Below are 22,445 nucleotides of genomic sequence, written 5' to 3'. Positions count from 1 at the left end.
GGCCTGAATCTACCGTCAACTTGCACCAAGGTGCCCTGCACAATCTAGACTAGACTTAGAACTAGACCATCTCCCCACGGCTCCTATTTTTCTCATGTTTTTGTTTCTTCTTCTTTCCTTTGTGGTAAACAGGTTTAGGATAAATCGGGTAATAGAAACAGAAGAATGTGAATGGTTTCCATGCAATATGGTCGTAGGGGATTGAAGGGCTGAATGGAGCGCCCACCCTGCCGGCACCCTACTACACCGGGCTTGCAACGACTGACTGGTGGTTGGCAAAAGTATGGTACAGTAACTATGGGATGCGAGTGAGAAAGAGTTCATTCGAATTGGCTGCGGCACGCCAATTGACCGGTGTCCCAGCCCTCCCTGTCTACAATTGCAGGAGCATGGTTGAAGTGATTTGAGGTTGGATGCAGTCCAATCCAATTTGATCCCATCCGAACCGAACGATGCAACAAAAGCCGTGACTTGGCTTGTCGATGGGGGGGAGGAGACATTTTTTGTTATTTTATTTATTTTCTCTCTTGAGGTAGCCCACGCATTTCTGGTCTTGTCTAATGCATTCATGCTCCAAGATTTTCACACTACACAATGATCAGTTGATTCATTAACCAAGAAGAACTTCTTCTGTTTTATTTGACCAATTTTGTTTTGGACGTGCTCGCTGTTGCCATTTTCACCCTCGCGTCACCCTGTGCACCTTCCTCTAATAAACGACACACCGACGTCGAGACGGGCTCCCTCCTTGGACGCTACTCGAGGCTTTTTTTTTTTTTTTTTTTTTTTTCCCTCCCTCTATTTTTTTTCTGTTTTTAGACCGGTGGCTCCCGCAGTCCCGCACCGAAGAGACCCCAAGCGGCCACAGCAAACCCAGTGGAATCCGACGCCATTCATAGGACAGTGCCTTTACTCACCACCTTACTGCTCCTCACGTCTCGACGCCCTGAAAACCCGCACCCTCAACCTTACCTACACATCCAATTACACAACCTCTCTACCCAAAAGTCGACCACCTACAAACCACCGTCTTACGGTTGCACGGCAATCGACTGCTCACAGAGCCTTTGCTGGCTGCAGAAGAATGTCGACTCCAACAACTGCAACTGCGACTCACCCTCAAAGCCACTATCACTACGGCGCTCCGTTCTCCCACCCGCATCAGCACCAACAGTACCATTCGACCTCGACCGGCCAGTACGTTTTGCCTGCCCCAGCAGCAACGACAAGGTTGCCGCCCATAAAAAACCTTCACGCTCCTAAACCAGCCAGCGGTCACCCAAGCCCACATGGGCCACCGGTGACCCTATCGTCGGGAACATCGGCCACACTGTCTACACCTCGCTCCGAATACACATCAACGGTGATGCCCTCAACTACACAGACTGCTACAATCACAAGACCTGAAGAAATGGACGCCGCAGGCCCACGAAAAAGAAGGCGTTCAAAGGGTCCCGACTGGGATAACTTTTACAAGAATGGGTTACCTCGGGAGGTCATCGTGATTGACGACGACTCAGAACCTGAAGTCCTATCACAGTCGACCGCCCCGGGCTCAGCACGCACAATTATCAATGGCCACGCTACCCGTGCCAACGGCAATGGCCACGCATATATGAATGGCGCACCCGCCAACTCCAGGAGTCAGCATACCGCCAAAAGGAGACGGCGAGACGGCGAGCCATCGGCTCACTACGACCCGGTTCATAACCGAGTTGTGGGCTCGCATACAAATACTCCAGCGTCGACAATATCAAGCGATCGTACAACCTCAGCTATCGCTACTACGGCTCCGACTTCTCTAGGATCTAGCTCCTCAAACGGACACTACGAAGATGCAAACGCTGGCCAGAAGCGTAAGAGGACAACACGACAACAGGCAGGCCAGGCGAAGAGAAGAGAGGCTGCTCTGTACGGCGATGCCGCCTACACTAACTACCAACCTCCTGCGAAACCCATAAAGAAGGCCCCTGAGGTCAGCGTCAGAGTCGTGCACGATGTTAGTTCTCCTGCCATTTACTTGATATCTCACGATAAGCATGGAATTATTAACTTGTTCAAACTGCAGCCCAATCTGAAGAACCTCAAGGTTGACGACGAAGACGGACACTACATTATTGTACCCGACGCAGAACTCACAGAAGACTGTAAGAACTATCTACATTCCGTCTTTGGCACCCCGAAAGATTTGTTTGGTTGGTTAACACTAGACTCTTCGCAGATCAAATGATCAAACTACTAGGCCAAGGAACTTTCGGCAAGGTGGTTCAAGCAAGGGATCGAAGGAGAAACGAACTCGTGGCCATCAAGATCATCAGATCGGTGCAGAAGTACCGAGATGCCTCGAGGATTGAGCTGCGGGTATTGCAGACATTGAAACTGAACGATCAAGAGAATCGGAATCGATGCATCCATCTCCGAGACACCTTCGATTTCCGCGGCCACATCTGCATAGTCATGGACCTGCTAGGCCAGAGCGTCTTTGACTTTTTGAAGAGCAACCAGTTTACGCCTTTTCCTAACAGTCAAATTCAAAGCTTTGCTCGACAGCTGTTCACCAGTGTGGCTTGTGAGTTTGACGACGCTCTTCTAGTGCCCCTTATCATTTTGGCCACCTTGCTGACGTGTCGATCATATGTGCAGTCCTTCATGATCTCAATCTTATACACACAGACCTGAAACCCGAGAACATCTTGTTGGCTGATGCCACTTACCAGACGTTCACGTACAACCGCAAAATTCCAAGCTCATCAACCACAGTTGGCAGGACTGCAACTCAGCGCAAAGTTCTTTTGGACACAGAGATCAGGTTGATTGACTTTGGGTCTGCCACATTTCAGGACGAGTATCACTCGTCAGTGGTGTCCACGAGGCATTACAGAGCTCCTGAAATCATTTTGGGCCTTGGCTGGTCATTCCCTTGCGACATATGGAGCATAGGTTGCATTCTCGTCGAGTTCTTCACCGGCGATGCTTTGTTTCAGACGCACGATAATCTCGAGCATCTGGCCATGATGGAGGCGGTTGTCGACCGCAAAATCGACACACATTTGGTGCAGCAGGTTCATCGCAACACAAGAAGCGGACCGAACCCAGCGACCAAGTACGTATCTAACATGTGTCGCATTTTCGTGTGTATCCTCGGGCACGGGAAAGCTAACAGCCACATCACAGGTACTTCAAACGATCTCGTCTCGACTTCCCGTCGGTTGATACGCAACGAGCGTCGAAAAAATATGTGAAGGCTATGAAGAAGCTTCCGGTATGTTTTTCTTTTCTCCCTACCTCTGGCAGACACGTCTGCAAGGTAACTTGGGCTGACATGGTTTGCAGGATATAATTCCATGTCAGAACACATTTATGAAGCAATTCCTCGATCTCTTGACCAAAATCTTCGTATACGACCCAGCCCGCCGTATCACGGCTAAGGAAGCCCTGCAGCACCCATGGTTTAGGGAGGTTGCACACCCAGATGACGGTTCCGAAGCGGCCAGGATCCGGGCAGAGAGAATGAGCAAAAACGAACTCCACACGCGGCAAAGCGAGCGACAAGATTGAGTATCGAGATAACACGAGGTTACGAACTTCATCGAACCAGATCGACATGGCTACTCTTTTTCACCGTGGAGATGATTGCTCTGCAGACTAGGGCAACTTTGTTACGTTGTGTATAGGGGAAGCACATCGGGAGGCGATGGATCACTGTTGGCAAGCCCCTGATATTGCTTTGTTTTGTGCTTCTCTCGGTTGGAAGATAAAGAACAACCCTCACTTTCAGACTTTTTTTTTGGCGGGTTTTCTTTGCTTATTAGTGGACGTGCCTGATATGTGCCGCAAACGGTGGAGTTGATTTGGGGACTGGTTTTCTTGTTCTTTTTTTCTTGGGAATACAGTCTTGTTAACTATGGAGTAAAGGTAAATGGCAGGAGAAATTGGGTTATTCATCAGCAAAGCGGCGGGAATTCATCCAACTGGGATTCTCTTAGCTATAGGCCAACATTGTCAGCCATGTCGATACGAGAGTGAGCGTTCATTCAGCGAAGGCATATACTACTTCATCATAAACCCAGACCGTCATCATTTTTTAAACGTTAAAGGAATCCAAGACAGGCATCGCCAAGCCATCCGTCCAAGGGTTAATGGCAAAGGGATCAAGCTGTGATCGGTAGCCCATTACCTCGCCCAGCTTATTCTTGTTTCATTGCAACATCCACAGCTACTTCCGCAAGACGCCAATAGTCAGTTGGTTTTCAGGAAGGCAGATCACCCAAGACTGCTGCATCATTCAAAAAGCTTTGGGCCAACTTCCAGGTCGGTGTTTGGAGATGCCAAGATCAAGAAGTCTTTAGCAATGATAGATGGTGAGTGTATACGTTCCGATAGAATATTGGAACTGCCTTGGGCTTGTCAACAAAGAATGGAAACACAATGGCTTTTATCTGGCACTAAAGAACAGCAAAGGCCGGTCGCTTTGGACAAAGATGAAGTTGATCTTTGTCTCGGCATATGGTTCAGGTCCAGAAGACTGAAGACAAAGGAAACATCCACAAGTTGCAAAAGCTTATAAGGCAGTGTGACACAACCAAAAAAATTCCATGGCGACCAATAACTTGACATCATTTCAGAATCGGAAAAAGAAGTGTTACTGTCGATACATACCCCACACACACACAAACACACATACATATATATATATATATATACAGGTACATATACCTGCGGACGGGCATCTCCGAAGACATCCAGGCACAATAGGCATCTTCTTTTTACAGACTTTCTCTGCCAGTTCGACTACTTCGAGTCTCCAAAGACAACTTGGCAGTCGCTAAGTTGCATAGTCACCTTTTCAACAGCGTTGACGGTCAAACATCAAAGAAATTCAAGAACAAGAAAGATGTCAGGGAGTGCACAAGATGTGTGGACGTTAAAGGAGAAGGAGGTCGCCATGCTCACGAAGTTGTTGATACTGCCGCCGCGACACGTGCTGGAGTATGGTTGGCCGTCGTCAAAGTGGCTGGAGAAACAGGAATTCAAGATAGAGAATGGATTCGAGTGCGACAAAGGTGGCTGGTACCGCCTGACGAAGCGCTTGGAGCGAGACATGTCGACCATCCAGCAGATGCGGGTCCTCCTGGCCGAGGCTACGGGCTTTCAGAAGAACAAGGTGCTGCCGCCGCGGGTCGATGTTTGTTGGGTCCATCGTAGTCTCTCGCCCTTTGTCATCCACGAGGTCTTTGAGTGCCTGGCCGAGGAGGTGACGTTCAAAACCGATGTTGTCCGTGGCTATCGTGGTATTGAGCAGACGGCGGACCTATCCGAGTTTGTGAATCGCATGACGGGCATCAACGGCCTCTGGCTGAGCGAGGACGAGTTCGATGAGATTTTCTGCAAGCACCCAGAGGGAGGAGGAAACGGGACCGAGGCCTTTCCCGAGGCCAACCGGTTCCTGCCGCTGCTCAACGCCATACCGAGGAGGGCACGGGACAAGCAGGGGCGCAGAGACCGCAGCAAGCCGCGGCCCCGGCGCAGCTGCGAAGCCTGCGTGCTTGCCTTTGTTGGTGCGCGAGGAAGGTTGCTGTCAGACCTGCGAGCACACTTGTTGGCGCGATCTCGGGTCGGCGGGAAGATGCCTAGGCTGCTACGCTTTGTCGATGCTTGGATACAACACTTTGGCGGCGAGCGCGCAAAACGGCTGACCCTTGAAAGCGAAGACCTGGCGGATCATATCGAGGACGTCTTGCGCCGTGATGCGGAAGAGCAACGTCGCAACCGGCGTAGCAAAAAGGCACGCAAGTCCAAGGGCCGTTCGGGTCAGGAGAACTCGGCAATAACCACGGATGGCGAAGAAAATGGGCTGCCTGGACCTGAGCCAACAAACTTGGGCTTTCCACTGCCACAGCTCGGGCCGCACCGGCTGATAGATAACCGTGTGTGTGGGACGTCTACCGCGAGACCGTGGAGGAATCGAGAGTCTAGAAATGACTTTGCGGATGATTCCTTTGAGAACCATTACCCCCAGGGGGTCGTTGACTGTGATGATCGTCAATACGTACCTGCAGCCCCTGTGGCATCGGACCCCATAGTAGGTGGGTATGCAGCGCAGCAGGAGCACTATGGTATTGGTAATGATTATTATCAGAACAACTACTATGACAACCCTTATGGCTACAGTCATCGGGAGTACAATGGCCAAAACGATCATGACCCGAAGTTCAGCGACGATGACTACGACGGGCAGTATACCCAGCTGGGGGAAAACAGACGCGCAGGTAAACCTAGCAGCAGTAGACAGTCGGCTGTCCCTACTGCCGGGAGAAGGGAATCTGACCTTGGGTCCGTCAGACAGCCGGGTACCGCCTCGATTAGCCAGTCCGAGGGACAAGACGACTGCGAACTGGATGAAACCCAGCAGTACATTGGCCCGAGATCGCACTGGCGTTTGCCAAACAAAAAGGAGGAGGAGGAGGCTGCCGCCGATGAGGAGATGGAGCATGACGAGACCTGGGACGTCCAGACTAGACTTCGAGAGTGGAGCTCTCGGCGTCAACTACGTCCAGAACCTGTCGTGCCATCTGAAGGCAACATATTGTCGGCATTTCGTACAACCTCTGGTGGTAATAGTCACAAGTCTACTTCAGCAAGCCTGAATGGGGCATACCAACCCTCTTCAAACAGGACCATGACGAACCTGAGCGCTATCGTACCGCCTCTCACACTGCGGGGCACCGTTACTGCTGCTGCTGCTGCTGCTGCTACCGAACCGGATGAGGACTACGGATACGAGTCGGACTCGTGGCGATCTGCGTCCGTCATGACCTGGGTCCAGAGCAGCCGGCAACCAGCAGCATCGACCGACGTGCCACCCGTGCCCAGGATACCGTCCCAATACAAAGAGAGGCGCTATTCAAGGTCGCAGCAAAAAAGCATGGACCGCAACAGCTTCTACCAACTGAACAGCGCGTCGTCCATCTACTCGGACAATGACACGGCGTCCACGGCTTCTTCGGTCACGGTCTACACCGACATCAACAACAAGCCGACCTCGACGCATCTGCCCGTCCCTTTCAGAGATCCTTTCGCCCAAGGTCAACAGAGCAGCGGCCGTGCCAGGTCCATGGTGTCCGAGGTCTCGGTGAGAAGCCCAGTTCCGCCGAGGGGCGGCAACCATCGTGACAGACGCTGAAGACCAAAGCTAACCAGGTAAGTAAGTGCCGGTGCATTTGATCATGTGTGTAAAAGGTATGCGTGTGGTCATTGAGGTATGTTGCACTTGTTTAGATAAGTACTTAATTACTATGATAATTTGCATTATATTTTATTCTTGATTTCATAGTCGAAATCGGTGAGTCTCAAATCGTAGCGTCCTGGTCATAGATAATCTCGGGACGGGGGTCAATCTTTGTCGTATACGAAGGAACCTTACTTACATTAATGGACAGAAGTAAGTAAGGAGCCTAGGTAGGTGGTACTAATTTGAATTGACTTGATTAAATCTTCAGTCGCCAGCGTAATAGACCGATATCGACATGCATTACGAGGCAACTACTACTGTATGTACTGCAAAATCTGTGCAGTAATAACCTCTTTAGGTACCTTACCTTGGTGGGGCAACTGCGTAACCACGGCGACCAATCTTAAGTCTTTCTACTCCGTAGAACTAAGGTAAGGTAGGGAGGTACCTAGGTACCTAGTTATAGTGAGTGTCGGTGACATCAGCTAGCTACTTAGCTACCTTAATCAGTGCTGCCTACTTCGGCGCGTCTTTAGCTCCCTGCAGGTCGCGCCATGTCCAAATTTACACACTTTTTGGATGTTCGATTATCAAATACATATAAATCCCCGCCCTGAACTAAATTTTGATTGATACATTCATTTCCTTGTTACCATCAACACAGCCATCGTCGCCTTCAAAACTAGGACCTGAAATCTGCTATTGGGCATTCAACCTCCACAACGACGTGTATACTTAACATAATTGACTCACTAAGTCATTCATCATGGCCCGAACCAACGGGGCTAGCCTCGACAGCATTGACGAGGTTGAAGGTATGTAGTCTTGCGCCCAGTCGCTGCTGTGATTTCCACAGCTAGCTAACCAGTTGCTCCTCACCTCTTGCAGACCAGCTCAAGGATGTCATCCAGGGCCTGTACCAGGTCATGGTTCAGGTGGCGCACTACGACAACGCCGGCACTGCCAACAGCAAAGAGGTCGTCGCCAGCGAGCTCAAGTCGCTGTCGTCGACGCTTCAGAACATCCACAACACGGCCGCTGCGCCCTCGACCCGCCTCCCTCACGTCCCCGTCGAGCTCATAGCATACGTAGAGAATGGTCGGAATCCTGACATCTACACGCGCGAGTTCGTCGAGATGCTGCGCCGTGGCAACCAGCTCATGCGTGGCAAGACCCACGCATTTGAGTCCTTCCGCGACATACTGGCCGAGGAGATGCGCGCCGCCATGCCCGAGATCCGTGACGACGTCGACAAGGTCGTTGCCGCCACGACTGCCCCCAGCAGCGCGACCAAAGCCACCACGGCGTCTTCTGTGGCAGGCAACGCTCGCGACAACAACAACAACAACAACAATAACAACGGCAGCAACAGCAACAGCGCACCGGCCACTGCACAATCCGCTGCTGCCCGGCAGACTTAGGATGGCTCCGGATTCAGCGGCGACGTCGGCGAGTCTGTGTGGCCGCCCTCGTCACCATATCCGTGCGCCGGCGCGGCCAGAGCACCACAAGCACCAACATCATCACCACAACCCGAGGCGGCGCAAAATTCCGGGCAAAGTATTAATCCCGATACTACCATTTCATCCGACGGGGCACCACACATCATCGCACGCAACATCATACAGTTTAGCAACGTTGAATATGCCGCAGATGGCCTTACGATCCAGGCGGTAGGGGATCCATCCCGCGAGAGCGGTCGTGTGACCAGGCATACGCAGCAGCAGAACCGCATCACCGTCCGGAGGCTTGTGCACTTTTCCGGCCTAGGGGATCGTTTGCGGGACATGGCCACCCGCCGCGGTCTGGCGAGTCCCTGCTTCTCCCACACCACGATAGAGTCGAAGCATTTGCGCTTCAACACGCGATCAGCAGTCAGCGTAGCGATCGAGTCCTTCATCTTGTCATTTTGCACAATTGTGTCATGCATGCTGCTACTGAATCATATCATCTTGGGAGGCCTGCGCGCTTCGAGCCAGCAGTTGTCTTTGGCTTCATGATTACGAATGGACGCTAACTACGTTGAGATACCTGTTTTGACGGTGCCCAAAAGCCAGTCCAAGAAGGGGCAGCATAATATCACTGGCCATGGAGGAATGGTCTTTTGGCCATAGTAGACCCTCGGCGGGAGGTATAGGGTAGTACTTTTTTTTTTTTTTTTTTTTTTTTTTTTTTTTTTCGACTGGAAAAATGAACACGTTGATTTATTCTATGCAAGGCACATTGGTCATAGTCCTCGTATGAATGCTGAGTGAATTCAGCTTCGTGAAGTTGTTACTTGCAACCTTTTCTTTCATAAGATGCAGTTCGATTCACCATAAAATACCGTACCATTAAAATCAAAAGCCAGCCAACTCCTCACTCGACATACACAGCAACAAGAACTAGACTAACATGTGATCGCTAACCGTCATAATGTTGTCACCTTTTTTCCTCCTCCCTCTCTCCCTCTTCTTTTGTTTTGACTGACCCTCAAAGTGAACAAAATACCCTCACCCCTGGAAAACACGACCTGACTGAGCTCTGATCACAGTGAAACTATTGTATATACCAGCGAGACATCCTCCAGGCTACATCTTGCCCTTCAATCACCATTCGTAGGTGGTGCTAGGTTGATGGTAGAAACGAGCCGGGGGTAAAATGCAGTAGACGATATATAAACCACAATAGAATACAATGAACAAATGAGTACGATAATTCGTTCGAAAAAAGAAAAAGAAAAAAAATTCGAAAAAAAAGAACAAGCCGACAGCCATAAAGTCTGCCGGTAACAAATGGTTGTGGAAGAATAAGTAGATGATGTAAAGAAGTTAGAATGACAAGTGCTGGGGATGTACAGCACAACTTCCAGAGAGGTGTTTTCTTTTTACAGTTCGATGATGCGTCTATTCGGCCAGCGCCAAAAGTGCCTGGTTGAGCGGAACGATGCGCAGGCTACGACCCCTTTGCAAACCAGGGCTTCCCAGAGGTGTGTTGCCGTTACTTGAACCGCTGCCGCCTGCATTCATCTTTGTCGGACTGGCGGCATCCCTCCACTTGCGGAAAACACTCTTGAGATCCCTCGGAATGCCCTCGAGCACTACGGTCGATATGGGCACAAACGGGCGGTCTTCCATGGAAGATGCAAGTATGGCGTATTCTTGCGCAAAGTCGAGTGCGTTGCGGAAGGAGGCGTACTGGGGTTGAGCGCCATAACCAACAACAATATACATCTCGAAGAAGCAGTCAATGATGTATATGCCTGCGGGATCCAGATCTACCTGGCTGAAGGGGGATATCTCTGCAATCTAATCGGCAAAAGATGTGTTGGTTAGTCAAATCTTGGATAATAACTCGGCTCGCGTCAGCTGGAATGGTGTGTCTTCTTACCTGTTGCTCATCACCGGCATCGGAGCGGAACAGTCTACCGCAGTACTTTTGGTAGTTTGGCTTCAGTCGCCAATGATCGGCAGACCCAGCCCGCATTTGACCGTCAAATATGTTCCAAAATTCAGGAGTCTCGTTGCCATCGTCGACCTCGACAAGCTCGCCCATCAGAGCCAGGTCCATACCTATCAGCCTGGCGCATGAGAGCTCGTCCACATCACTTCCCTTCCCCTTCCACAAGAAACATTTCCCGTTCTGGGTGATTAGGTAAGGGAACCCAGAGCAAAGGCTGTGAGGGGAGAAGTCGACCTCGTCAAAGGTAACTTGCCCCTGGAATCGCCGACCGCAAAGCATGCTCGGAGCCAGTGAGTCGTACTTGTTGCTGGAACCGCGGCGAACTATTACGATGCCACCCAAGGCCTGGAGAAACTCGGGTGTCTCTTTGCCTTGCGGGAACCCAATCAGCTTCCCGCCCAGAGCACGCGCCTCGCGGCCCACAAAGAGCTGGGCGTCTTCAATGGCCGATGGGGGCACTTGGTCGCCGGCCCAAAAGTAGACCTCGGAAGTCTGGCGTCCAGATCCATCGAGGAACGTGTGGCCGCACAGGTACATCTCGCGCTCGAACAGCATCCTTTCCTGGTGAGCGGGGACGACCTGTTTCTTGCCATCCGGGCCGATGCGGAACAGCTGCACCGATTGCGTCTTGACCTTGGCAGGCTCAGGCGGGCGGTGCATCAACAGCTCGGCCGCATCCACGCTATAGTCGCGTTTCGGTCGGCTGCGGCCAAAGAATTCGTTGAGCTCCGTCGCAATCTCTGAGGCGTATTTGGTTGGCGAGCGGACAGGGGACGCTGGCTGAGGAGAACTTGGGCCATCCCGGGGCTGGATGGGCAGCGGACGGATTTTATTCTGAGACCAAGATCGCGAGTGCATGCCACTCCTTTGTGGTTCCGGTGCTGATGGTGGAATCTTTGCAATGACTGGTTGTTCAGCCGCAGCGGAAGCACCCTCGAAAGGAGAGGTCGGCTTGCTAGTTTGTGCCTCCTTTGAGGGCGATAGAGGTACTTCGGGTAGTCGACGCCCACCCGTCTTTTGAGGCGATAGAGGCCGCACCGCTGTCTGATCCGAAATAATACGCCCTCCGGTCTTCTGAGGGGAGAGCGGGCGTGGTGTCTCAGCAACGGGTTGCTGCCATGGTCCTGTCTTGTGCACAGAGAGTGGACGGGGAGTCTCGGCCTCGGTGAATCGCCCACCCCCAGTCTTTTGCGGTGATATGGCCCGTGCAGGTTCGCCTCCTTGGAATCGACTGCCACCAGTCTTTTGTGGCGACAAAGCCCGTGGAGCCTCCATCTCAGGGAGCTGTCTACCACCCGTCTTTTGTGGCGACAAAGCCCGAGGCGCCTCTACCTCGGGAAATTGTCTGCCGCCAGTCTTCTGTGGTGACAGAGCTCGAGGTGCCTCCATCTCGGGGAACTGTCTACCGCCTGTCTTTTGCGGCAATAAAGCGCGAGGCGCCTCTACCTCGGGAAACTGTCTGCCGCCAGTCTTCTGTGGAGAGAGAGGTCTCGGCGCCCTTCCAGTCTTCTGCGGTGAAAGTGGACGCGGTGCTTCGCCCTCGGGAAACTGTTTACCGCCTGTCTTTTGTGGAGACAGAGCCCGAGGCGCGTTTGCTTCGGGAAACTGTCTACCACCCGTCTTTTGTGGCGACAAAGCCCGAGGCGCCTCTACCTCTGGAAATTGTCTGCCGCCAGTCTTCTGTGGAGAGAGAGGTCTCGGCGCCCCTCCAGTCTTCTGCGGTGAAAGTGGACGCGGTGCTTCGCCCTCGGGCTTTTGGTTGTTTTGGCTGGGCTCATCGAAAAACTTTGACATCCGCTTGACGTCTAACTTCTTCGGGGATGATGGCTGTGATACGGGGCCATCGGCCTCACCTTGCCTGCTTCGCGCTGCCAGGGCGGCCACTTGCTCGTGAATCTTGCGAGTTGGCGATCGTGGCCTCGTTGACTCAACCAAGCTGACAACATCGGTCGGGCCCGCTTGGCCACTGCCGGATATCGGTCGAGGTTTCTCATTCTCTTGTACAATTTTCGGGGACTTAACGGCAGGGTTGCCAACATGAGAGACTTTTCCTTCATCCTGGGAACTCCGAGCTGGCTCATGCTTTGGTTGCGAATGAGATAGCTTCTGGGGCTCGGAAGGCTGTAATTGCGCTGGCTGAGCGACTGAAGTCGGCGCTTTCCTGCGAGGTCCTCGCGCCCGACCCTTAGTCATATGGGTCAATTGAGGCCCAGGGGCCGAAGGCTCCTCGGAGACCACCGCCACTGAGCTGGAGTCCGATGATTTACTCGGACCCCCGGCACCAGGGGGCCCACGGGCCAAGAGATTGGCCAAGCCCGGGTTGAAGCGATCTGCAAGACGACCTCCTGCGACCTTGGGTAAAGTGTTGGCATGTGGTTTGGTAGGAACGCCGGCTACTTCCTGATCACCCGTAGGGACGCTGCTGGTCCTTTCTGGCTTTGCGGGCGAGGTAGTAGTTTCGCGACTGGGCTCGGATGGTCCTGCTTCCTTCTTAGTGGTAGACAGTGTGCTTGAACGTCCTCGCTGCTCCAGCGCCTTGGCAAGCCCCTCTGGGATCGGCTCATCTTTAGGCTCGCCTGCTGCCCTAGTAACGCCGCGACCCTCCTCCTTTGCCTTTTGAAATTCGGCTTTCTTCTGCAAAATGGCATCCTTGAATTCGTCCTTCCGTACTGAGGGTTTGGGCCCGCCTGTGATATTAAGAGCACCTTTGCCACGCAATATATTGTCCTTGAACGTGTCCGGCGCAACGTAGTTCTGCGTCTTGGTCTTTCGCAAACTTCCGAACACGCTCTTGAGCTCGTTACCATCTCCACCAAGAGAGGCCGATGCAGGAGCCTGGAAGGATTTGAGTGTACCTCGGAAATCTTTCTTTGGTGGTGTCTCGGGTTTCGGTTTGCCAAAAGCAGGAGAGCCAAGCCTCCGCTCGGCAGGTTCACCACCCTGGGCCTGGCCACCATCTTCTGAACCAATCGCGGGGTTGGAGAAGCGGTTGCGCAAGCTGGGCACTGGCGAGCTCTCGCCTCCTATTGACATTGACTGGGAGTGAAGCTTACCGGGGAGCGGTGTCGGTTTCACACCTGTGCCCATTGGTGGGGCACGCATTAGCCCTCCTACCCTTACTTCATGCTTTACCGAGGACGTACGGGCGATCTCAGCATCGGGATTGTTGGCCTTCTGGGCCTTGGCTTTGTTCAACTCGACCATCCAAGCTGGCTGTGAGCTTGTTGGTGGGGCCGGCTTGGGCTTCGGCGAGTCTGGCTTGTTAAGCGCTGCCTCCAGCCAACTGGAATTCTTAGATGGGCTCCAGCGCCTAGGATCCATCGTCTTCGACGGACTTGTTGGCGGTGTCGTCTTGTCTTCCGCATACTTGTCTGTATTCTTCTCTACGATGCTCTCCGGTTGTCCCTCGCCACTGCCACTCGCACCTACACTCGCTTCAGGTTGGGGCGCAGCATCGTTGGCGTGACTGGAAGTCGGCCTGGACGAAGGGCGTGACGATGGTCTCGAGACACTTTGATAGAAGCTAGCCGGTCGAGAGTTTGACTGAGAGGGGCCACCACGATTCAAGTCCGAGACGCTATTCCGGTGTGACGTGACTGTGTCGGCCCGCTGCAAACCAGTCGGCGAGCTCACACTCCATCTCTTGACACTATCAGTCCTTTTCATCATGGCGCTCTGCACGAATCCACCCATGCCTTTGGTTGGGGATAGTGGTCTGTTTGGGGAACGACGGCCTCCCAGAGTGGGTGATGTGACAGATGATCGATCGTGAGATGGCGAATCGCCGTCTCGCGAGGCATCCGCTCCTGGAGGATCCAACCTCTGGAGAGGTCCGAGGGACAAGGCCGAGCCGGTCCTTATATGAGTGGAAGCCGATTGAGGTCTTTGATCGGCCGAAGCCTGGGAGGATTGCGAAGACATGCCTGGCATTTCTACCTTGAAAGCAGACATGTCTGTCCGTTCCGAGTCGTCCTCAACCTGACTGCGACGGTAGGCTGGCGAGCTCTGGCCTCGATCGGCAGTCTGTTTGAACCATGCAGGGTCTTTGCTAGCCAGCGATTGCGCGATCTGGTCCCGAGATGGTGTGGAATCAGTTTGCTCTGCCGAAGACCGAGCAACCGCGTTTTCAGCGGCAAACACGGATAGCGGACGGCTCTTTGGTCGATCAGCACCACGCGAAGGTGGTCTTCGTTGCCATGTGAGTGTGCGCGTCGGGGATGTTGCGTCAGTGGGAGATGTCATGCTCGCAGATTTTGATTCGATGTCGGATGGCGACTCGTTCTCTTTGGTAGGAGATGTAGACTGGTGGTACTCGGGGGGGCCCATTCTGTCCTCATTGGAGGCATTTGCGGTATCCGGAACTCGGAAATTTGGTGGTTTCTCAAGGCTCATATCATCCAGCGAACCTTGCGATGATTTATGATTGCGGTGCGACGAAGGCGGGGGAGTGTTGGCAGGTGAGGATTTCTGTGGTGAGATGGACCTTGCTCGCTCTGTGGGGCAGAACATGGAAAGTAAACAATGGTCAACATTGATCCCTGATGACAACAACAAGAGGGAGAAAAAAACAACAACAACAAAGTGAACCAAAAGAGCGAGAAGCTTGGTGAGCGCGGATAACGAGCTAATATTTGATGGGGCGCGTTTTGGTTCCGCGCCAACTGAAGCTTTCACTCTTAGGGCTGGAGCTTACACCAAGCTCGTTTGTTGACAAAACTTGCACCGGCCGTCGCCCGAGTGAATTGAGCACGTGCGGATGCACCAAGGGAGGAGGAAACATGAGCTAAAATAAAGGGGAAGAGTGGGAAAGACAGCCAGACAGCGCGCTCGTGACACTTGGCATACAGTCTGATGGATGTAGGCGAGTAGGTAGGCAGGCAGGTCCAGCTAGGTAAGGTAGGCGTGTGCGTGTGCGTGTGCGTGTGCGTGCGCAGGTAGGCATGCGTGGAACGTACCTTCGCGGCGGGCTTGCCTCTCGCGCCTCTCCTGTAGTATCTTCTCTTCAAGCTCTCTCGACCTTGCTTCGTCCTCTTCGGTGCGGCGTCCCTTCAACTGCTCCACGTCTCGCAAGAAGCTCGATACTTCGTCGGACATGGTTCTCGCTGCGGCGCTTTGCTTCTGCAGCCTTGCATGGCACAGAGGAGGCCGAGGATTAGGTTTGGGTGTTTTCGTGTCTCGTAGGTTGCGAATACTCGAGTACGTTGTCCGTATTTTTTTTGGGGTATAATGGGAGCCTCTGGTGTCTCTACCACAAGCACGAAATCACAAAAACGTGGAAACTAAGCTAGGTAGGTAGGTAGGTACAAGGTAATGTACCTAAGACATGCAAGGTAAGGTTGAGGTAGGTAGACCCAGTGAGTGTTTGTCGGGCGAGAGTGGAGGGGTCGGTTAGGTACCTTGTTGCTTGGTAGGTTCGATGATGCAGCAGGCTAATGCCTTAGCGTTGCTGTTACACCGAACGTAGCAGTGGAGTGAGCAAACAACCTTGGCATGGATGGATACCTTACTTGCCTAGGTCAGGTACCTACGTGGTAAGTGCAATCGTGGTCAGGGCGTATAAACTGCGCATTACATTTAATACAGTACATCTACGAGAACCGGAACCGCCGTGACTGGAGTTTTGAGAGACTAATCTACTTTGTGTTAATATGTGGGGGTTTTGCGGTGCAATGCCATAAACAAAACAAAAAAAAAAAGTTTGATGTCGCACATATCTTGCTTGGTACAGTAGGAACGACGGATCGCTACCCCCGGGACTACCTTGCCCATCCATACCTCCTTACCTTATGCAAACCAATCCGCCTAATCCTTGCTGCGCCCCCTGGGACCCGATTCGTTGGTGTCAAATCCCTGAAAATTGTCGAACGTTGTGCCAACTAGGAAACACTCATATATTTATAAGGATGGACTCTGCAATGCCGAACGCGAAACTATGAAAGTCGCCTACGTAATACTGTACAGAAACCTACCTGCCTACGCACGCTTGTACTTACAGGGCTGTTCATGCCAGCCCAATCCCTTCATGCTCGACCACAAATCGTGGCGTTGCTTTTTCTAGGCCGTACCTGACTGTTTGGATGCGGAATGCCCCTTTTTTTTGTTGAATAAATGTGCCCGCCCTATTCCCATCTAGTCTACACATCAGCACGTCCCTTAACAATATTAAAAAACAGAAGCTTGCACGGACATTTCACGAGGTCGTCAATTTGCAACAATAAATTAATTGCTTCCGTATTCGGCCTACCCAGGCTTCATATGTAAATAAATATATAAGAAATAAAAAAAATCTGCCGTTGACCGACCGGCAGGGTTATTAATTCTAATATAGGAACAACCTAGCTTTTGCATCCTCAACGACCCAAGCTAGCCCTTCCTTGAGATTCTTGCCCGTCATTGCACTGCACTCCAATATGTTCCACCGGTGTGTGCGGATCTCTTTCAGTTGTAGTCTCTGAGTAATTTATTGCTGGTCAACTGACATGTTACTTGGTCTGGCTAGGTTGTGTCTATTTGACTGTACATACCTCGAGGATTTCGTCTTTTTGCATGCATCCATTTACATCGGTTTTATTGGCAAAGACCAGAAGACTGGCCCCCGACAGTCGCTGCAGGTCCTTGTCAGTTTTCGTATTCTGAACCCATGGGCCGAGTTCGATTGGTACCAATGTATGCAAGCAAAAAGAGAAGACAAACCTCTTCTTGGAGTAGGCCGTGAAGCTCCACACGGCAGTCCTCCACTCGTAGACGGTCTGTGGCATCAACCACCCATATCAAAGCATCCGTCTTTTCAAAATAATTTCTCCAGTAAGATCTCAGTGTCTTTTGCCCGCCGACATCCCCTGGAATGGTGTTAACATCTCACATGGTGGTTTTAATGCATGGCTTTGGTTAGGTCGGCTTGCTTACATATGTTCAACTTGTACCTTCACAGCCGTCAGTCGTGTGGGTTGGGATATAAGAGCCTTGAGCATCACTCACCCTTCGTAATCAATCGTTTTGATAATAAATCCCAGGGTGGGGCTGACGGTATTGACGTCCTCGTTCATGATTTTCTTGACGATGGTAGTCTTGCCCGCATTGTCCAGTCCACTTGTTCCCACAGTGGTCAACATTGAATTCAAGATTTACCGTTTACAAGTGGGATTGTAAGGACAGTGGACAGTTTAATGCGTTGCACTTACAGCATCAGGATTCTCAGCTCCTTGTCTTTTAGCCTTGCTTTCCTTAGGATTGACAACATCTTGCCAGTTGAAGGGGTGGAGTCCCTGGCCAGGACACCTACGGTCACTGTCTGACTGATCCAGGCGACTTGGTCTATAGGCAAAAAATTTCTACTAGTCTAGTCGCCGGGAAGCAAGGGTTTGTAGATGTTGAAGAGGGCCTAGAGCGAGGCACACGTCGGATCAAACGTATAATTGATCAGGAAGTAACCTTAGCGTGCCAAGCGCAGCAAGCGCAGGTACCTAGCAGGTTCCTTGTAGCGTAGGATCTGGCCCCGCTTGATGCACGTGATCTGCTTTTTTGTACGATCAATCACATCTGACATATCTCATTGCATGCATCCTTATTTTGACTCCCAACTTCCATCGGCGAATAGTGCCTCTGGGTATATCTTCACAGCTTGTGACTTCTAAAGCTCAACTCCCCATGTTCCACACCTGATATCATCGCGATTCGAACAAAAATATACCCCACTTCGCAGTGGATTATTTCAGTTGGTGACTAATATAGCAGTATAGTTAGTACCCAGATTGGTAGGCAGCTTCCTTGCCCTCATTTTCCATGCTTTTCAAGTCTCTGCACGCCATTTCAGTCATAAGAAGAACCCAAACATAATGGCTTTTGATGATATTCAGTATCTGTATTCACTTCAGCTGAGTAGCCTGCTCTCGCTTGTACCTATTGCGGCAATTAATTTAATAGATCCCTATAAAATATCTCCAGCATCCCGAGATTTAGAAGGGTTAAGCACCAAGAGCCTCGACAAGGGACGATAGTTACAAGTATTGTAGGACTACATGAGAATAAAATTGCTCCCCCAACCCGAGGACAACTAAAACTGTTGACTAAATAGGTGCCTCTCATATAGTTCGTGATCTGTGTCCTCTTTGATGTGAGGGTTCGGCGGTATGGTCGCAATTTATATAATACCTACCGGTTGATGACCATGATACGTATCTTACAGGGCCTACCATCATGATTTCCCCAAATCTGAAATGACAAATCATCTGGTAAACGGGTAGAGGATATTGAAAATGCGAACTTTCAGTTTTACTGCCCATATCTGGAGCGGACTCCTCTCCGCCACAACACATGTATCGTTGAACTAGATTTCTCGGTTAGTGTTCCTTGGCTGGTGCCTCTACCAATGACAGGGGCTCTGTGGGCTGACCATGCATTGCCAGGAAAGAGCAATCAAGGCAGTACACGCCAGGAAGAGATAGGCAATTTCCTTCACTTCCAGGGCTGGCAGCAAGGCATCCGTGCCTGCCCTACTAATCTCCCGACTTGCGGCTTCCGCTGAGCCTGATCTGAGTGCAAGCTGAGGTTCAGGCAGTGCTTTGTAAGACTCTACCTTATCCTACCAACCTACCTGGTACCCTACCTTTGTATATAGGTAGGTACCTACCTACCTACCTAGGCACACAACCCCACCAAAGATCTGTGGACTTATCAGCATACAGTCTGTTACCTCTTTTCAAACGGCCAAACACGAAACTTCAACTTCTTCACCTTGATTTCACAGGAAGACATCACCACGCAAAGCCTTGTCAATTGCCACGCCATCAATGACAACTTTGGTGTCGTGGCAGCTATCTTTTACAACATCTCACCTAAACGTTCTGTCTCTTCCACATAATCGTCTTATCTGCAAGGTCTGTAGGGTCTCTCTCCCGTACAAGGAACTGTCCTTGATCATACCTCTTTTTAACGGTGAGTTGGATCAAGCGGCCCTTCAAGTCATAATCTTATCGCACAAGTATCAACATCAAGCAACTTCTACGCGCTCCGACATTCCTAATACAAATTTGTACGATTGTTGAGTCTAACATGGCATCCAAATAGATCGCTTCATTGGATCATCATCCTGCTTGCCTGGATCGGCTTCTGACCTGAAACTGACATGATCTTGGCTCCGTTAAGATCATTCATATTTACGCGTCACGTTCAATACTTCAAACCGATCCAGATACCACCGGCTTGGTAATATTTCAGCTATCGAGTGGTAGGCTTAAAATTCCTCCCTCTGCATCCGATTACTCGTGATAACCTGTTGTTGGTTTTGTTTTTGGTTTTTCGTCTCTATAACATTCACCAAACACCAATTCTCCCGGCATATTTTCGGCGCTCCTTTGAGATCATTACAACTTTATAAAAGTTTGTCATTACTGTCTCGGTAATACATCTAGCCATGCAGATATTAAATTCCGCATTCATTTGATATTGATCTCACTTCAGCATCTGGTTGATAACATACCATGGCTCACTCGTAACTATTTTAGATCACGAGCCACTGCCTTACAATGTCGTCACCGAATGACACTGAGCAGAAAACCCCTGCCAAGCAGCTTTTTAAAGAAGCGAAAGTAACCAAGACCCCGGAGCCTGCTACTAGCTCTGGAAACCAGGCACTTGATCAGATGATTTCAGATCAAGTACCAGTGGGCGACGCAAGATATGGACAGGATATAACTCCATTCAGCCCTCCATTCACCTCCCGATATGGCTCGCTTGGGCATCCATACTCGGAGTTTTGGAATAGTCCAGAGCACCAAGCACCTGACCGGGCGGCAGTAGAGCAAGTTTCCCAGGGTGACATAGAGGACGGACAGAATACGCCAACATTCGACCCTGGGTACGGCCATTTCGGTCATCCCTTCTACCCACATCCCTCTTATTACCATAGTTACTTTGGCTTTCCCGCCATGCCACCACCTCCCCCGTGGTACTCTCACGGACCTGGTGCCTGGCACCCTGGCAACTGGCCACCGGTAAGCGGTCGCCATCCCACTTCTGGAGAGTATGCTCCAAGCAAGCATCCATACGGTGGCCCTGGTCTTCAACACGCCAACCATCATCCAAAGCAACAAAAGTCCCGACAGAATGGGACCAAGCCTATTCCTCCTGAGATTTCCATGAACAATACTGCGGCCAAAACAGCAGCATTGAGGAATGGACATGCAGGTTCTGACGCAGGACTTTCCAAGCGGCTGAAAGACGTGAAAATCGACGCACCAGTACTCGACTTGGTTGGGAACAGTCTAGCTGACCATGGCAAGCTGGGTGATCCGATGACTCCTGTTAGCATGAAAATTGACAAACCCTCCGGCAAACTTGCATTGCCTGACGAAAAGACTGAGAAGCAGGACAAAGAGATCAGTCATGACATGCCTAAACATGATCATAGCCAGGTTGATAAACTCTCCAACCATACCGGACTGGGAAGCTCTGTAGGTATAAGACGACCAACTGGCTACACGCTTGATATAGACCACTGCCCCGGGCCGGCTGATCAGGCGGTCGCGTCAGACATAAGAGGATCTATTGGCCCTCCACATGACCTTCAATTGTCGATGGATGGCAAGATGTTCAAGCATGCATGGACGGATGACCCAGCCCTGACGTTGTCCTCGGAGTCATATGTCAAAGAGACTGTCCAAGCATGGCAGGCTTCTATACAGCCCGCTCGCAATATTGACTTCAAGGAGCTAACACAAGAGCTCGCATACCGGTCAGACTGTGATTTTGATCCTGCGGCACTCCGATTCAAGTCTCCGTTGGAGCCAGGTGACACCAAGATGCACCCCGAGAACCCAAGGAACATGGATACAAAGAGGGACCGGAAGATGAAAGCGATTCTTCAAAGACGCATCAAGGAGGACCGTGCACGAGTCCCTGCGGTGCCCAGGGAGGTTGTGCCCCAGGAGGCGTTCGAACCGCAATTTGCTTGCCACATGCGCCCGGCGACCGAGGATGATCTGCCTAGCCTCAAAAAGATTTATGACTTGGAGCTAACGCAAGGGTCCCAGGCTAGGGACAAGGTGAAGCTGTCGCCTGGGTCGTACATTTCTCTCTTAAAGATGTGCCAAGACCGGTCACTGCCTTTCATTGTGGCAGTGGCTGGAGCCCCTCACGATGTACGGAACGGTAAGACTCCTGAGGTTGCATGGCAGAGCAAGGAGCCGCCAAAAGGAGCCGTACTAGGCTTCAGCTTTTTGTCGCCCTACTACAGAGGGTTTTTGAATGATCTGGATTCTGCGGGCGACTCATCGGTTAAACTCGACGTCATGATCCATCCGGACTATCGCTCCAGGTTTATCGGTACTGCGCTGATCGACAAGATGCTACAACTCATCTGCCCTCGCTACAACTACATGGATACGTGTCAATTTGTGGATGATAGCGCTGTATCGCTCTACCGTGGAGCGCACGCCTCACTTCACCGCTTCTATCACGTTCATGCGGATGTTCTCGTGGCTGGCGAACATGATCCCAACGCAAAGCGTTACGACAAGCTTCTCCAGGATCGATTTGGCTTCAAGAAACTTTCCGTCATCCATGGAAGTCATCAACACAACAGTGGAATGCTTGACCTAGTGAGCTATCACAAGCAGTGTCGCCCTGTTCTGGGAGCAGATCGGTCGGAGAATGCCGCACCTTGATGCTGAAGGTTCGATACACCGAACAAGATTTTAATGTGAACAACATCTCCTCGCGATCTCTGTCAGTCTGATTTGCGCCACATTCTTTTTATTTTTATTTTGTTCTTAAT

The 22,445-nt window shown here is 51.3% G+C and overlaps 7 protein-coding genes across 7 annotated transcripts; 5 read left to right on the top strand and 2 right to left on the bottom strand.

Moving 5' to 3' along the window:
• Nucleotides 1-766: 766 nt before the first annotated feature.
• PgNI_09404 (uncharacterized protein) lies at nucleotides 767-4,066 on the top strand. Its single transcript, XM_031129388.1, has 6 exons — nucleotides 767-1,999; nucleotides 2,069-2,147; nucleotides 2,222-2,569; nucleotides 2,644-3,103; nucleotides 3,175-3,262; nucleotides 3,334-4,066. Exons 1-6 carry the CDS (start codon nucleotides 1,085-1,087, stop codon nucleotides 3,556-3,558), a joined length of 2,115 nt encoding a protein of 704 aa, XP_030977474.1. The 5' UTR covers nucleotides 767-1,084; the 3' UTR covers nucleotides 3,559-4,066.
• Nucleotides 4,067-4,894: 828 nt separating this feature from the next.
• PgNI_09403 (uncharacterized protein) lies at nucleotides 4,895-7,208 on the top strand (the record flags this gene model as incomplete). The annotated part of the gene is made up of 2 exons (XM_031129387.1): nucleotides 4,895-7,132; nucleotides 7,206-7,208. 2 exons carry the CDS (start codon nucleotides 4,895-4,897, stop codon nucleotides 7,206-7,208), a joined length of 2,241 nt encoding a protein of 746 aa, XP_030977484.1.
• A 607-nt stretch (nucleotides 7,209-7,815) lies between these two features.
• PgNI_09402 (uncharacterized protein) lies at nucleotides 7,816-8,652 on the top strand (the record flags this gene model as incomplete). Its single annotated transcript, XM_031129386.1, has 2 exons — nucleotides 7,816-8,046; nucleotides 8,120-8,652. The coding sequence occupies exons 1-2, from the start codon at nucleotides 7,998-8,000 to the stop codon at nucleotides 8,650-8,652; spliced, it is 582 nt and encodes a 193-aa protein (XP_030978316.1). The 5' UTR covers nucleotides 7,816-7,997.
• A 1-nt stretch (nucleotide 8,653) lies between these two features.
• On the top strand, nucleotides 8,654-9,231 carry PgNI_09401 (uncharacterized protein; the record flags this gene model as incomplete). The annotated part of the gene is made up of 2 exons (XM_031129385.1): nucleotides 8,654-8,791; nucleotides 8,860-9,231. The coding sequence occupies 2 exons, from the start codon at nucleotides 8,654-8,656 to the stop codon at nucleotides 9,229-9,231; spliced, it is 510 nt and encodes a 169-aa protein (XP_030978315.1).
• Nucleotides 9,232-9,557: 326 nt separating this feature from the next.
• On the bottom strand, nucleotides 9,558-15,835 carry PgNI_09400 (uncharacterized protein). The gene is made up of 3 exons (XM_031129384.1): nucleotides 15,628-15,835; nucleotides 10,601-15,165; nucleotides 9,558-10,518 (listed from the first exon to the last, which is right to left on the bottom strand). Exons 1-3 carry the CDS (start codon nucleotides 15,764-15,766, stop codon nucleotides 10,117-10,119), a joined length of 5,106 nt encoding a protein of 1,701 aa, XP_030977477.1. The 5' UTR covers nucleotides 15,767-15,835; the 3' UTR covers nucleotides 9,558-10,116.
• A 1,063-nt stretch (nucleotides 15,836-16,898) lies between these two features.
• On the bottom strand, nucleotides 16,899-18,000 carry PgNI_09399 (uncharacterized protein). The gene is made up of 6 exons (XM_031129383.1): nucleotides 17,854-18,000; nucleotides 17,651-17,761; nucleotides 17,579-17,595; nucleotides 17,366-17,511; nucleotides 17,197-17,277; nucleotides 16,899-17,123 (listed from the first exon to the last, which is right to left on the bottom strand). Exons 1-6 carry the CDS (start codon nucleotides 17,910-17,912, stop codon nucleotides 16,992-16,994), a joined length of 546 nt encoding a protein of 181 aa, XP_030977533.1. The 5' UTR covers nucleotides 17,913-18,000; the 3' UTR covers nucleotides 16,899-16,991.
• Nucleotides 18,001-20,196: 2,196 nt separating this feature from the next.
• Nucleotides 20,197-22,335, top strand: PgNI_09398 (uncharacterized protein; the record flags this gene model as incomplete). Its single annotated transcript, XM_031129382.1, has 1 exon — nucleotides 20,197-22,335. One exon carries the CDS (start codon nucleotides 20,197-20,199, stop codon nucleotides 22,333-22,335), a length of 2,139 nt encoding a protein of 712 aa, XP_030977532.1.
• Nucleotides 22,336-22,445: the final 110 nt, after the last annotated feature.

The sequence above is a fragment of the Pyricularia grisea genome, assembly GCF_004355905.1.
Source record: "Pyricularia grisea strain NI907 chromosome Unknown Pyricularia_grisea_NI907_Scaffold_7, whole genome shotgun sequence".
Taxonomy (NCBI): domain Eukaryota; kingdom Fungi; phylum Ascomycota; class Sordariomycetes; order Magnaporthales; family Pyriculariaceae; genus Pyricularia; species Pyricularia grisea.
Note: the sequence above shows the minus strand (reverse complement) of the source record. Positions and strands in the feature narration are given on the sequence as shown.

Bases quoted from the DNA above. Each gene is read 5' to 3' on its own strand.
- PgNI_09404 (XM_031129388.1), top strand. From the start codon at position 1,085: ATGTCGACTCCAACAACTGCAACTGCGACTCACCCTCAAAGCCACTAT. The intron at 2,148-2,221 runs GTAAGAACTATC...GACTCTTCGCAG, and splicing joins CGCAGAACTCACAGAAGACT to ATCAAATGATCAAACTACTA. The intron at 3,104-3,174 runs GTACGTATCTAA...GCCACATCACAG, and splicing joins GGACCGAACCCAGCGACCAA to GTACTTCAAACGATCTCGTC.
- PgNI_09400 (XM_031129384.1), bottom strand. From the start codon at position 15,766: ATGTCCGACGAAGTATCGAGCTTCTTGCGAGACGTGGAGCAGTTGAAG. The intron at 15,166-15,627 runs GTACGTTCCACG...TCTGCCCCACAG, and splicing joins GAGGCAAGCCCGCCGCGAAG to AGCGAGCAAGGTCCATCTCA. The intron at 10,519-10,600 runs GTAAGAAGACAC...TTTGCCGATTAG, and splicing joins ATGCCGGTGATGAGCAACAG to ATTGCAGAGATATCCCCCTT.
- PgNI_09399 (XM_031129383.1), bottom strand. From the start codon at position 17,912: ATGTTGTCAATCCTAAGGAAAGCAAGGCTAAAAGACAAGGAGCTGAGA. The intron at 17,762-17,853 runs GTAAGTGCAACG...TGTGGGAACAAG, and splicing joins GAGCTGAGAATCCTGATGCT to TGGACTGGACAATGCGGGCA. The intron at 17,124-17,196 runs GTATGTACAGTC...TAAATTACTCAG, and splicing joins AAAAAGACGAAATCCTCGAG to AGACTACAACTGAAAGAGAT.